This window comes from Balaenoptera physalus (assembly GCF_965194825.1).
Source record: "Balaenoptera physalus genome assembly, chromosome: 5".
NCBI classification, from domain to species: domain Eukaryota; kingdom Metazoa; phylum Chordata; class Mammalia; order Artiodactyla; family Balaenopteridae; genus Balaenoptera; species Balaenoptera physalus.
In genome coordinates, this window is record NC_138884.1 from 120,710,545 (window position 1) to 120,726,032 (window position 15,488).

General features: G+C 36.9%; 1 protein-coding gene across 2 annotated transcripts in view; it reads left to right on the plus strand.

Moving 5' to 3' along the window:
- Positions 1-239: 239 nt before the first annotated feature.
- The window catches only part of LRIT3 (leucine rich repeat, Ig-like and transmembrane domains 3), a 41,592-nt gene continuing 26,343 nt past the window's right edge, over positions 240-15,488 (plus strand). For both annotated transcript variants that reach the window (XM_082462833.1, XM_082462832.1), the window contains exons 1-2: positions 240-365; positions 3,098-3,570. In XM_082462833.1, coding sequence (XP_082318959.1) covers positions 250-365; positions 3,098-3,570 — 589 coding nt within the window. In that variant the 5' untranslated portion in view covers positions 240-249. The remainder of the gene's footprint in view (positions 366-3,097; positions 3,571-15,488) is intronic.

The following is a 15,488-nucleotide window of genomic DNA, read 5'->3' on the forward strand; positions in this document are numbered from 1 at the left end:
ATTGAAATTTTTCTGACATGTGTTTGATGTTCATTTCTCTTAGAATGTGTTACTTTGCTGAAACCATATTCAAAGGCTCGGTCGATAGATCCCCTGCAAGATACACTTGAAGGTTAAGTAACTACAGATCTCATCTAATCCCGTGTAATCTTCTGTTACTAAATGGCCGCTTGTATTCCTGGCACACCAGTTTCTGAATGCTTAGGATTTGGTTTTTACCTTTTGTCCAGATAACCTCTAAAAGGAGCCATGCGTCTCTTTGCAAGTCTGTGCGTTGCGCTTAGCTTTTTGGCAAGAGTGAGCTGTCCGTGTCCTTCACGGTGCACCTGTGATTATCATGGCGGAGATGACGGCATGGGATCGAGGTACGCTTCTCTCCTTGCTACTAAGCGTTCTGATGATTCCGAGGAAAAGGACTCAAACCAGATGGCCTTGTTTTGAAAGCAAATTGTTGATCAGAAGTCAGAGAAGAGAAGATTTAATCTAGATAAGCTTTAACGTAATTGTGTTAATCCTGGTTGCCTGCTCCTTCACGTTTTCATTTCGAGCAGTTTAACTCCTTCAAAGCCCCTCAGATTATTTGAGACTCTCAAACACATTCCGTGTTAATAAAATATTCATTGCACTTGTATTCACAAAATGAACCTTGCAGGAGGTCAAACCACTGAAATGCGTGTGACCAGTTCAGCCTGAATATAGAAAGCACGAGAGGGCAGGGTCGATCAGAAGGTGTGTGACATGCCCAGATCATCTGCTTCCAGTGTTTTCCATTTCATTTTGAGGATTATTCATGGCAACTGGATAGACCTTAGGAAGTAGGAAGGACGATCACATGAGTGAAGTTAGAGAGGTTCATAATCAGAATTTCTCATTTTAAGGTATTGGAGTTTGAAAGAAATGGGTCCACACTTTGTGTTGCAGACACTGTGGGACCTTACAGAAGTTACTTAACCTCTGTGTTGCTTTAAAATCTACTTGTGGATTGAGAATAAGTATTTCTTTATAATATGCATGAATCCTTTTAGATAGAAGTTAAATGCAAAACAGAATTCTTGTTGGCTAAACATAGTAAACCTTGATTTTTTTTTTGGAGAGGATATTAATAACAAAATCAGATTTTTTTGTGACTCGGTTGACGTGAACAGTGAGGCTCTTAGAGTAATTTGTTAAAAGAATCGCTCAATTTATATCTTACAACTTTATACAAATAAATAATAATAATTAACACGTATTTTTGTGTAGTTTGTCTTGTTATTGTATAAAATTTACCAACTCTTGGTATCTCTTTGAGATAGTCACTAGGTGGTTAAAGACAGTGAGAAGAATGTAACAATTTAAAGACCTACTTGGCAAAAGTATGCTGCAGTTAATGACTCAGATCAGGCTCCCTTTGAGAAAACAGTCACAGAAATGTTTCCTTCTTCATGGTGGCCCCATTATTGATGGATTTTATAAAAATCATAGCATGTTATGCCTGACAAGAACTCCAGAAATAATCTGGTTTGACCACTGTCATTTTTAAATGAATAAACTAAATCATACAGAGACTAAATGGCTTGTCCGAGGTCACAGCATTGAGTTGCTGCAGTGACTGCCTGACAAAGACGCTAGGTCTTTTAGCTTCCAATCCAGGCTTTCCTCCATTACAACACACTGGAACGCTGACTTAATGAGGAGAAGCTGGATCATTCTGGTATAAAGTAGCACTGAAATTTGTGATTCAGAATAGAGATGAAGAGTGAGAGGTGTACCTAGAGAATTCCAATGACGCTATAAGCTCTTCTCCTAAAGCTAAAGAGAGGAGATGACGTGACCAGTACATTGCTTATGCCTCTTCCCTCTCTTTACATTATAGCCTGGCTTTAAAAATTCACTGATTTAATGTGATGTGTTTTACTGAATGACTGTTTTATTATTATTATTTACTACATGTGTAATGTATTATAATTTAGATGATGCTTTGCAAAACGTTTTATTGTTCATTTTCAGCAATCCCGTGGGACTGACTATATAATGGGAGATAAATAGGTCTTTTTTTTAGGTTTAAATGAATCTAAATTTTCTGATTTTTCATACTTTACACCCACACATGGGACAGGCTTGTTTTTCTATGCCTGTTTTACACGTGCCACTAAATAAGACCACGATGTGACTTGCTCAAGGTCACCTAAATTAGTGAGTGGTAAAAAAAAATAAACTTGCAGTTCCTGGTTTATTCCTTAGACTGAAAGCAATGCACAGGTCACATTGTTAAAATAGGGCTTAATTTTAATCAGTTAGTATGAACACTTGCTGTTTCCTTTCCCTTCCTACCTTCCTTCCTTTTTTCCTTCCTTTCTCTTGTGCTCCTCTTTAAAAGGATCAATTTATAACTTCAGTAGGGGATTCTTTTAAAATGGGCCATTTCCTGAAGACATTAAGAGTGTGCACTTTGGAGCTGGACAGTTGTGGGTCTGAAAGGTGGTTGTGTAACCACTAGCTCTGTGATCCTGGGAAGTTACCTAATGTTGATGGGCCTCAGTTATTTTATCTGTAAAAATGAGATTGAAGATAATAATAGCAAATACCCATTAAGTGCTTATTATGTGCCAGGAAGGTGTAAAGTTTTCCATCCATTTCAATTAATCATCATAACAGTGCCATGTGGGAAAATGAGTTGAGAGATTGGTAAAGTGACTTTCTATGGCCACAAAGGAGGTGATAGAGCTTAGATTCAAACCAAGATCAGCCTGACTCTAGAGCTGGTGCCTTTACCTATTACCCAATATTCAACTCATTGGGCTGTTGTGATGATTAAATACAGGGATAGATGTGATGTGTATTGTACAGGCCTGACACATAAAGAGCTCAGGTTGAATCACATGAAATTGCTGATATTTGATTGTTTTTAACCTACAGAAATGACCATTTCATATAGTTCAACCTAGAAGAAGGTGATGATATTGACAAATTATTAATGAACAGTTTAGCCAGGCTGAATAGGTATTTTGTGCAAACCAGTAGGGAATGAAGAATTCGATGCTTGTTTCAAATAAGTGTTATTTTTTTCAAATGAGTCTCAGAAAACACGTTTTCTTCCATTGCTCTGTGACACTAGGTCTGTGCTATGTAGTGACCTGGATATGAACGAGGTACCTACAAACTTCCCCGTGGACACTGTGAAGCTTCGCATAGAGAAGACCGTTGTCCATAGGATCCCGGCCGAGGCCTTCTACTACCTGGTGGAGCTCCAGTACCTCTGGTTGACCTATAATTCTGTGGCCAGCCTTGACACCAGCAGCTTTTACAACCTAAAGCAGCTGCATGAGTTGCGCTTGGATGGAAATTCTCTGGCTGCTTTCCCTTGGACGTCTCTGAGGGACATGCCCCGTCTGAGGACCCTGGATTTGCACAATAACAGAATAACCAGTGTGCCAAACGAGGCAGTCACGTATCTGAAGAACCTTGCCTACTTGGATTTATCAAGCAACAGATTAACCACACTGCCGCCAGATTTCCTGGAGAGCTGGTCCCACTTAGTTACAACATCATCCAGAAGCCTGGACCTTTCAGCAAGAAGAATTATTCTTGGTAAGATCACAGCCTCTGGGCTTCTCAGATCCAGATGATTTGCTCGGTATACCTTCAGTTGTGCAGTATTTTCATGTCTATTGGATTCGTTGTTTTACTCTATACTTGCACTTTTGATGGGATAGTACTTTATCATTTGACCTAGGTCAGTTTACCCATCTGCCCTGTGTAAGGTGTAATGGCTCTGTTTGTGTCTGTGCACGAGCGTGCATGTATTTGTGTGTGCGTGTATGCATCCATGTGTGTGGAGTGAGGGCAGCAGTGTATGTTTGTGTGTGTTGGGGGAGGGAAGGGAATTGGCCTCATACACTGAGAGACTAATGCTGCTCTTAGAGAACCTGGAGAAGAGTGACAAAATCTACCAACCTGCACTGATTCTCATGAGCTCACCAGTGCTCCATACTCTGCCACAACCAACCTTTTGCTCTGGTCTCTTTTCAGCCCTTCATCAGGCTCTTCAGGAGTGGGAGAAGGGCATCTGCATCTTTATGATAGCAGTGGTTTAATTGGTTTAATTAGTTAGGAAGTGTATCTTCCAAATATTCTTAATTTAAAAAGAACTAGTCTAGACACCAGTTATTTTACTGGCCCTAAATGGGTATCCTAATGGGTCTGGTCTCTTAGTTTAGCTGTGATTAGTTTTGTGTATTTTGATCCTAACTTCTTTTAGGTTCTATGGATATTTGTCTTGAATTTTAACATGTAAGCTCCTTCTAGCAAACCCTTTTCTCTTTTTTGTGTGTCTTCCCACAGTGCTTTGCACGGTGCTCTGCACATGGTGAATGCCCAGTAAATGTGGTTGCCCGATTGAAATCAGTGAACTGAGACCCTTCTCAGCAGTATCTGTGGGCAGTGAGGCCTTTTCCACTTTTGAATGAGACATAAGCTTGAGGCTTTGACCAAGCGGTTTGATTTGCTAAAGTTTTGTTCACCCGATAAGGCTGTGTTGTTATTTCACAAGTTATGTCCATCATGGCTGCAGAAGAGGTTATAGTTCTCAGAAGGATGAAAGAAATTCTGAGTGTCTGGCCAGTGAAATGACTTATAAGACTTTGGAATGAGAAACAACTAGATGTTAAGAAATTGTCCCAGAAATTCCTCCCAGTATCACTTGCCAAATATTTGCTGAAATAAAGAATAAATAAAATACAAGATAAATCTGAGATTTTTTTTGATAAAAAGAAAAGTACTACATATTTTATAATAACCATAAATGGAGTATAACCTTTAAAAATTTTGAATCACTATATTGTACACCTGTAACTTATATAATATTGTACCTTAACTATACTTCCATAAAAAATTTTCTAACTGAAAAGAAGAGAAAGCATTGTGACAACACTTAAATTGCTTTAGCATTACTTTTGTTGAAATGTATATGCATTTTAGTGCTTATGAAACTAAAAATATGAATAATAAGAACCAGATAGAGAAAAGGTCAAAGAAATTTTTCTTACACAGCTATTTCATGTTTTTCCCACTATCTATCTAGTCCTTCAAACATTTTTGATTAGAAAATAAAAGAGGTATTGTAAGATGGGTTAGAGAAAAAAATTAGTTTAATTTAACAATAGTTGTGGAGTCCTTAAAATATACACTCTAATAGGAACTATGCAAACCCATACTGTAGCATATATTTACTTTATTCTAGTCACTAATTTAATCCTTATGAGTAAGACTAATGGCTAGAAATTTTCTTAACTTAAACATTGAGATTTTATTTCTCTACATATTTTTAAAAGTTTCTTTGGATGCAATTCTTGGTTCTAATAAAATTACCCAATGGAGACATATAGTAGAAAATAAAATCAAATTACTAAATTGCTATTAATAGCTCTCTAATGATTAGTTCCTAATATTAATATAAATAATTTATAGAACATTAATATTTTTCACTTGTGAGTTAAATCTGAATGAGAACTTAGGGATCAAATGGGAAAGGGTTATGAAATTTCATTGTCCATGGAGATAAACAGCTTTATGTTTTAGGGTTTAGATTCTTTTTAAAAAATTATATGTTTCAGGTGTACAGCATTATAATTCAACATCTGTATACTCTATGAAGTGATTACCACCACAAGTCTAGTTACCATCCATTACTGTACAATCGACCCCCTTCATCCATTTTGCCAACCCACCCCCCTGTTCCCCTTACCCATTGGTAACCACTAATATGATCTCAGTATCTATGAGTTCATTTCTCTTTTATTTTGTTTGTTTTTTTTTCAATTCCACATATGAAATGATACAGTATTTCTCTCTGTCTGACTTATTTCACTTAGCATAATACCATCAAAGTCCATCCATGTTGTCAAAATGGCAGGATTTCATTCTTTATTATGGCTAAATAGTGTTCCATAGTATGTATATATACCACATCTTTATCCATTCATCCATCGTTGGACATTGGGTTGTTTCCATATCTTGGCCATTGTAAATAATGCTGCAATGAACATAGAGTGCATATATCTTTTTGAATTAGTGTTTTTGTGTTCTTTGGATAAATACCCAGAAGTGGAATAGCTGGGTCATATAGTAGTTCTGTTCTTAATTTTTTGAGGAATCTTCATACTGTTTTCCATGTTGGCTGTACCAATTTACAGTCCCACCAACAGTGTATGAGAGTTCCCTTTTTTCCACATCCTCTCCAACATTTGTTACTTCTTGTCTTTTTGATAATAGCCATTCTCATAGGTGTGAGGTGGTATCTCATTGTGGTTTTGGTTTGCATTTCCCTAATAATTAGTGATACTGAACATCTTTTCATGTGCCTGTTAGCTATCTCTATGTCTTCTTTGGAAAAAATGTCTGTTCAGATCCTCTGCTCATTTTTTAATCAGGATGTTTATTTGTTTTTGTTGTTGAGTTGTATGACTTCTTTATGTATTTTGGAGATTAACCCCTTATCGGATATATGATTTACAAATATCTTCTCACATTCAGTAGGTTGCCTTTTTGTTTTGATGATGGTTTCTTTTGCTGTGCAGAAGCTTTTTAGTTTAGTTCCATTGGTTTATTTGTCTTTTTGTTTCCCTTGCCTTTGGAGTCAGATCCACAAAAACATCACTTAGACCAATGTCAGTGAGGTTACCACCTATGTTTTGTTCTAGGCATTTTATGGTTTCAAGTCTTACATTCAAGTCTTTAATCCATTTTGAGTTAATTTTTGTGTATAGTGTAAGATAGTGGTCTAGTTTCATTCTTTTGCATAAGGCTGTCCAGTCTTCCCAACTCCATTTATTGAAGACTGTCCTTTCTCCTTTGTGTGTTCTTTACTCCTTTGTTGTAAATTAATTGTCCACATGTATGTGGGTTTATTTCTGGGCTCTCAGTTCTGTTCCATTGATCTTCATGCCTGTTTTTGTGCTAGTACTATACTCTTTTGATTACTATAGCTTTGTAGTATTATTTGAAATCAGGGATCATAATACCTCCAGCTTTGTTCTTTCTCAAGATTGTTCTGGCTATTTGGGATCTTCTGTGTTTCCATACAAATTTTAGAATTATTTGTTGTAGTTCTGTGAGCTATGCCATTGGAATTTTGATTAGATTGCATTGAATCTATAGATTGCTTTGGGTAGTATAGACATTTTAATAATACTAATTCTTCCAATCCATGAGCACAGGATATCTTTCTATTTATTTGTATCATCCTCAATTTATTTCTTTAGTGTCTTACAGTTTTCAGTGTACAGGTCTTTCACCTTCTCAGTTAAGTTTATTTTTAGGTATTTTATTCTTTTTGATGCAATTGTAAATGGGATTGTTTTCTTAATTTTTCTTTCTGATAGTTTGTTATTAGTGTATAGAAATGCACAGATTTCTGTATATTGACTTAGTGTCATGTGACTTTATTGAATTATTTATTCTTTTTTTGGTGGTTCTTCAGAGTTTTCTATATATAGTATCATGTCATCTGCAAATAGTGATAGTTTTGCTTCCTCCTTTTTAGATTTGAATGCCTTTTATTTATTTATTTATTTCCTTTTTTTTTTTTTCCTAATTGCTGTGGCTAGGACTTCCAATATGGTGTTGAACAAAAGTGGTGAGAGTGAGCTTCCTTGAACTGTTCCTAATCTTAGAGGAAAAGATTTCAGCTTTTCATCCTTGAGTATGATGTTGACTGCCGGTTTGTCATATATGGCTTTTATTATGTTGAGGTACCTTCCCTCTATACCTATTTTGTTGAGAGTTTTTATCGTAAATGGATGTTGAATTTTGTCAAAAGTTTTTTCTGCATCATTGAGATGATCATGTGACTTTTATCCTTCATTTTGTTAATGTGATGTAATCATTGATTAATTTGTGGATGCTGAACCATCTTTGCATCCCTGGAATAAATCCCACTTGATTATGTTGTACAATCCTTTTAATGTATTGTTGGATTTGGTTTGCTAATATTTTGTTGAGGAAGGGTTCAGATTCTTTAAAAACTAATGTGAAAATACTTTTAGTGTAACATTAAATTTATGTAATTGTATATAAAACATGATCACTGTTTTAAAATTTGCAAAGAAAAAGACTGAAAAGTTACACTAATTGGTTAACTATTCTCTTTGATATCTTTTTGCTTTTCTGTATTTTCAAAGTGTTCTGCAATGATCATGCATTAGTTTTTAAATTATGATAGTAATCATGATAATAAATAACAAAAGATATTTTGAAACATGTCCAGCCATGTGTGGCAGCTGACCTTAGCAAAGTCATGACTACTATGTAACAAAAGGGGAAAAGAAGTGCTACCCTCTCAAAAGAAGACTAGTTCATGTGTGTGAATCACACACAGAAAACTCAGTTTTCACATCTGGAAAATGGAGATGACAGGATTTATTCCATCTTGCTAATAGGAATGTAATGAAATGTTGAGTTTATGTGATAGTTCTTTAGAATATAAAGTGGACAGTCTCTGAGGCTATGATTTTAGATCAACAACAATCTATAGCAGCTGTGACTGAGATGTGAGTGTCTTATAAAGAAAGATTTTTCTAGTTTGGCTTTTTTGTTATTTTTAACTATATTTGAGTCCTCCAATTTCATCATTAAAATATGGTAATAAGAACCAGCTCTAGATTTTCTAGAACTCAGTGTTTAACTGTAGCAATTATATCTTTCCAGGTACCCTGTAGAATTTACCTTTGTACTATTATAATGGGATACATTCTGTTTCCATTTCATTTTTATTGGCCTATGTTTATTGCTGTTAACAGATTCTATTTGTAATAATAAATAGTAATAGCTAATATTGATGGAATGCTTACTCATGGCCAAAAAGTTTATGGATATAACTTCTTCTAGTCTCACTCCATGGTAAATAACATTTCATCCCCATTTTACAGATGAAGAAATGAGGCACAAGTTAAAACACTTGCCCAAAGTCATTTATCACATAGTGATGGAGCTGGGGTTTGAATACAAGCCATTTGGTTCTAGAACCCATGCTCTTCCCCACTCCTTTGTAATGCAAGGTATGTAATAATACTAGAATTATGTTCCTCATATACCTTATTTTACTGATCTCTTTAAATCATATATTTATTTAATAAAAAATAATTTAGGGAGAGGCTTTTCAATTACTTCCTCTCTCTTCTGTGTGAATAAAAATATCAACCTAATAAAATTGTCCTTTAATGTATCTGTAAAAATGTAAACTAGTGTCCTGCAAATGAACATTTAAATTAACTATGAAACTAGATTATTGATTTGCAATACAGGTAAATTTCCATGGCCTCTTTTTCAAGAATAAGGACATATTTACACAGGCAAACTCTGCAAGGCCTATCACTGTATATCTTGGAGGAAAAAACCTGCAGTAGCAGAGAGTATAAAATGCTTTTTTGGTCCTTTTTACTGGTACCCAAATTTGCTCCATTGTAAAAGAGCTCTTCTATTCAGAAAGGGGTTTGCCAGAAGGGCAGTGGTGGCCCTGAGTATTCCCACAGAATTCTGTAAAATGACATTGTTTTAGTTCGACGAATACTTCTCAGTCTCTGTTGGTGTGCCTGCTCTTTCCTAGGCATGGAGGAAACAAATTCACACAGTTAAGCCTTACTTCTTGCCAGACACTCTTCTGAGGACTGCCTGGCATTATCTCAGCCTTTAGGACAGCCCCATGAAGTGGGTCTGTAATTGTCATCACCTTGTTTTTCCAGCTGGTAAAGAGGCAGAGTCAGCTTCAACTTCACAGTCCGTCTCCAGAGACATCACTCTTTTATTTAAAAAAATTTTTTTAAACATTTAATTTAATTTTGTTTTTTTGCCATGCCACGCTTCTTATGGGATCTCAGTTTCCTGACCAGGAGTTGAACCCGGGCCACAGCAGTGAAAGCCTGGAATCCTAACCAGTAGGCCACCAGGGAACTCCTTAAATTTCTTTTAAATTGAGGAATTGAAGTATCATTTGCATACAGTGGATTTTAAGTGTACAGTTTGGTAAATGATGATAAACATATACCTGCACAAAATGCACACCCTCATCAAGATACAGCAGTGGTCTCCAATCTTTTTTGGCACCAGGGACCAGTTTCATGAAAGACAATTTTTCCATGGATGTAGGGTCGGGGTGGGGGATGGTTCAGGAGGTAATGAGAGCGATGGAGAGCGATGGAGAGCGATGGGGAGCGGCAGATGAAGCTTTGCTCGCTTGCCCACCACTCACCTCCTGCTGTGCAGCCCAGTTCCTAACAGGCCGCGGACTGGTATCGGTCCGAGACCTGGGGGCTGGGGACTCTTGATATACAGAATATTTTCATCACCCCGGAAAGTTCCTCTGTGCCCCTTCTCAGTCAATTTCCCCCCACCCCAGGGAACTACTATTTTTACTTCTATTACCATAGGTTAATTTTGCCTGCCCTAGAATTTCATGTAAATGGAATCATTTAAGAGGCACTCTTGTGCCTGGCTTCTTTCACTCAGCATTATGTTTTTGAGATTCATCCATGTTGTTGCATGTATCGGTAGTTACTTATTGCTGAGTCATATTCAGTTGTATGATTGTACCAGTTGTTCATCTTTTCTCCTGTTGTTGAACACATGAGCTGTTTCCAGTTTTTAGCTATTATGAATTAAGCTGCTATTAACATTTTTGTGCATAGCTTTTTGTAGCATATGTTCTCATTTCTCTTGGATAAATTCCTAGGATTGAAGTTGTTAGGTCATAGGATGGCTATATATGTAACGTTTTAAGAAACTGCCAGGGACTTCCCTGGCGGCGCAGTCATTAAGAATCCGCCTCCCAATGCAGGGGACGTGGGTTTCATTCCTGGTCTGGGAAGATCCCACATGCTGCAGAGCAACTAAGCCTGTGTGCCACAACTACTGAGCTTGTGCTCTAGGGCCCATGAGCCACAACTACTGAGCCTGCGTGCCACAGCCACTGAAGCCTGTGCGCCTAGAGCCCATGCTCTGCAACAAGAGAAGCCACTGCAATGAGAAGCCCGCACACCAAAACGAAGAGTAGCCCCAGCTCACCGCAACTAGAGAAAGCCCATGCTCAGCAACGAAGACCCAACGAAGCCAAAAATAAATAAATAAATAAAATAAACAGCAGACATTTATAAAAAACAAAAAGAAGAAGAAGAAACTACCAGTATTCCAAAGAGGTTATACTGTTTTACACTCCCCCTAACACAGTCTGCTTGCCCCATATCCTTACCAAGGCTTGATGTCAGTCTTTCTCATTTCAGTCATTCTTGGGGGTAGATACGTCAGGGAGTGGTTTCACATTTTCATTTTAATTTGCATTTCCCTGATAAGTAATGGTATTGACAGTTTATATTTCCTTATTGTCCATTGGTATATTTCTTTATAATTTTTTAAGGTTGTTTGTCTTTTTATTATTGAATATGAGTCTTTTATCAGTTGTATGCATTATGAATATTTTCTCAAGTCTGGGACTTGTCTATTCATTTTCTTCATGGAGTCTTTGGTAAGAAAGTTTAAATTTCTTTTTTGTTTAATAGATCTTTTTTGGAGTATAATTGCTTCACAATACTGTATTCGTTTCTGTTGTACACCAAAGTGAATCAGCTATATGCATACGTATATCCCCATATCCCCTCCCTCCTGAGCCTCCCTCCCATCCTCCCTATCCCACCCCTCTAGGTCATCGCAAAGCACCGAGCTGATCTCCCTGTGCTATGCTGCTGCTTCCCACTAGCTATCTATTTTACATTTGGTAGTGTATATATATCCATGCCACTCTCTCACTTCGTCCCAGCTTACACTTCCCCCTCCCCATGTCCTCAAGTCCATTCTCTACATCTGCGTCTTTATTCCTGTCCTACTCCTAGGTTCTTCAGAACCATTTTTTTTTTTTTTTAAGATTCCATATATATGTGTTAGCATACAGTATTTGTTTTTCTCTTTCTGACTTACTTCACTCTGTATGACAGATTCTAGGTCCATCCACCTCACTACAAATAACTCAATTTTGTTTCTTTTTATGGCTGAGTAATATTCCATTGTATATATGTGCCACATCTTCTTTATCCATTCATCTGTCAGTGGACACTTAGGTTGCTTCCATGTCCTGGCTATTGTAAATAGAGCTGCAATGAACACTGTGGTACATGTCTCTTTTTGAATTATGGTTTTCTCAGGGTATATGCCCAGTAGTGGGATTGCTGGGTCGAATGGTAGTTCTATTTTTAGTTTTTTAAGGAACCTCCATACTGTTCTCCATAGTGGCTGTATCAATTTACATTCCCACCAACAGTTCAAGAGGGTTCCCTTTTCTCCGTACCCTCTCCAGCATTTATTGTCTGTAGATTTTCTGCCCATTTTTTAACTGGATTGTTTGTTTTTTCGATATTGAGCTCCATGAGCTGTTTGTATATTTTGGAGATTAATCCTTTGCCTCTTGTTTCATTTGCAAATATTTTCTCCCATTCTGAGGGTTGTCTTTTTTGCCTTGTTTATGGTTTCCTTTGCTGTTAAGTCCCATTTGTTTATTTTTGTTTTTATTTCCATTACTCTAGGAAGTGGGTCAAAAAAGATCTTGCTGTGGTTTATGTCAAAGTGTTTTTCCTATGTTTTCCTCTAAGAGTTTTATAGTGTCTGGTCTTACATTTAAGTCCTTAATCTATTTGGAGTTTATTTTTGTGTATGGTTTTAGGGAATGTTCTAATTTCATTCTTTTACATGTTGCTGTCCAGTTTTCCCAGCATCACTTATTGAAGAGACTGTCTTTACTCCATTGTATGTTCTTGCCTCCTTTGTTATAAATTAGGTGCCCATATGTGTGTGGGTTTATCTCTGGGCTTTCTATACTGTACCATTGATCTATATTTCTGTTTTTGTGCCAGTATCATACTGTCTTGATTACTGTAGCTTTGTGGTATCGTTTGAAGTCGGGGACCCTGATTCCTCCAACTCCGTTTTTCTTTCTCAAGATTGCTTTGGCTTTTCGGGGTCTTTTGTGTTTCCATACGATTTGTAAAATTTTTTGCTCTAATTCTGTGAAGAATGCCATTGGTAGTTTGATAGGAATTGCATTGAATCTGTAGATTGCTTTGGGTAGTATAGTCATTTTCACATTATTGATTCTTCCAATCCAAGAACATGGTATATCTCTCCATCTGTTTATGTCATCTTTGATTTCTTTCATCACTGTTTTATAGTTTTCTGAGTACAAGTCTTTCACTTCGTTAGGCAGGTTTATTCCTAGGTATCTTATTCTTTTTGTTGCAATGGTAAATGGGAGTGTTTCCTTAATTTCTCTTTTGGATTTTTCGTTGTTGATGTATAGGAATGCCAGAGATTTCTGTGCATTAATTTTGTATCCTGCAACCTTACCAAACTCACTGATTAGTTCTAGTAGTTTTCTGGTGGTATCTTTAGGATTTTCTATGTATAGCATCATGTCATCTGCAAACAGTGATAGTTTTACTACTTTTCCAATTTGTATTCCTTTTACTTCTTTTTCTTCTCTGATTGCCTTGACTAGGACTTCAAAAACTAGGTTGAATAAGAGTGGCAAGAGTGGACATCCTTGTCTTGTTCCTGATCTTAGTAGAAATGCTTTCAGTTTTTCACCATTGAGAATGATGTTTGCTGTGGATTTGTCATATATGGTCTTTATTCTGTTGAGGTAGGTTCCCTCTATGCCCATTTTCTGGAGAGTTTTTATCATAAATTGGTGTTAAATTTGGCAAAAGCTTTTTCTGCATATATTGAGATGGTCATATGGTTTTTATTCCTTAATTTGTTAATGTGCTGTATCACATTGCTTGATTTGCATATATTGAAGAATTCTTGCATCCCTGGGATAAATCCCACTTGATCACGGTGTATGATCCTTTTAATGTGCTGTTGGATTCCATTTGCTAGTATTTTGTTCAGGATTTTTGCATCTATGTTCATTGGTGATACTGGTCTATAATTTTCTTTTTTTGTGATATCTTTTTCTGGTTTTGGTATCAGGGTGATGGTGGCTTCGTAGAATGAATTTGGGAGTGTTTCTCCCTCTGCAATTTTTTGGAAGAGTTTGAGAAGGATCAGTGTTAGCTCTTCTCTAAATGTTTGATAGAATTGGTCTGTGAAGCCATCTGGTTCTGGACTTTTGTTTGTTGGAAAATTTTTAATCACAGTTTCAATTTCATTACTTGTGATAGGTCTGTTTATATTTTCTAATTTTTCCTGGCTCAGTCTTGGAAAATTGTACCTTTCCAAGAATTTGTCCATTTCTTTGTGGTTGTCCATTTTATTGGCATAGAGTTGTTTGTAGTAGTCTCTTACAATCCTTTGTATTTCTGCAGTGTCAGTTGTGATTTCTCCTTTGTCATTTCTAATTTTATTGATTTGCGTCCTCTCCCTTTTTTTCTTGTTGAGTCTGGCTAAGGGTTTATCAATTTTGTTTATCTTCTCAAAGAACCAGCTTTTAGTTTTATTGATCTTTGTTATTGTTTTCTTTGTTTATATTTCATTTATTTCTGCTCTGATCTTCATGATTTCTTCCCTTCTACTGACTTTAGGTTTTCTTTGTTCTTCTTTCTCTAGTTGTTTTAAGTGTAGGGTTAGATTGTTTATTTGAGATTTTTTATGTTTCTTTTTTTTTCAATTAATTTATTTATATGTGGCTGTGTTGGGTCTTTGTTGCTGTGCACGGGCTTTCTCTAGTTGCGGCGAGTGGCGGCTACTCTTTCTTGTGGTGCGTGGGCTTCTCATTGCAGTGGCTTCTCTTGTTGTGCAGCATGGGCTCTAGGTGCATGGGCTTCAGTAGTTGTGGCATGTGGGGTTCAGCAGTTGTGGTTCACGGGCTCTAGAGAGCAGGCTCAGTGGTTGTGGTGCACAGGCTTAGTTGCTTTGCAGCATGTGGGATCTTCCTGGACCAGGGCTCGAACCTGTGTCCCCTGCATTGGCAGGCAGACTCTTAACCACTGCACCACCAGGGAAGCCCTTTTCTTGTTTCTTGAGGTGAGATTGAATTGCTATAAACTTCCCTCTTAAAACTGCTTTTGCTGCGTCCCATAGGTTTTGGGTTGTCGTGTTTTCGTTGTCATTTGTTTCTATGGACTTTTTAATTTCTTCTTTGATTTCTTCAGTGATCTCTTGGTTATTTAGTAGTACACTGTTATCCTCCATGTATTTGTGTTTTTTACAGTTTTTTTTCCTGTAATTGATTTCCAATCTCATAGCCATGTGGTCAGAAAAGGTGCTTGGTATGATTTCAGTATTCTTAAATTTTCCAAGGCTTGATTTGTGACCCGAGATGTGATCTATTCTGCAGAATGTTCCGTGTGCACTTGAGAAGAAAGTGTATTGTGCCACTTTTGGGTGGAATGTTCTATAAATATCAATTAAATCTATCTGGTCTATTGTGTCATTTAAAGCTTGTATTTCCTTATTTATTTTCTGTTTGGATGATCTGTCCATTGGTGTAAGTGGGGTGTTAAAGTCCCCTACTATTATTGTGTTACTGT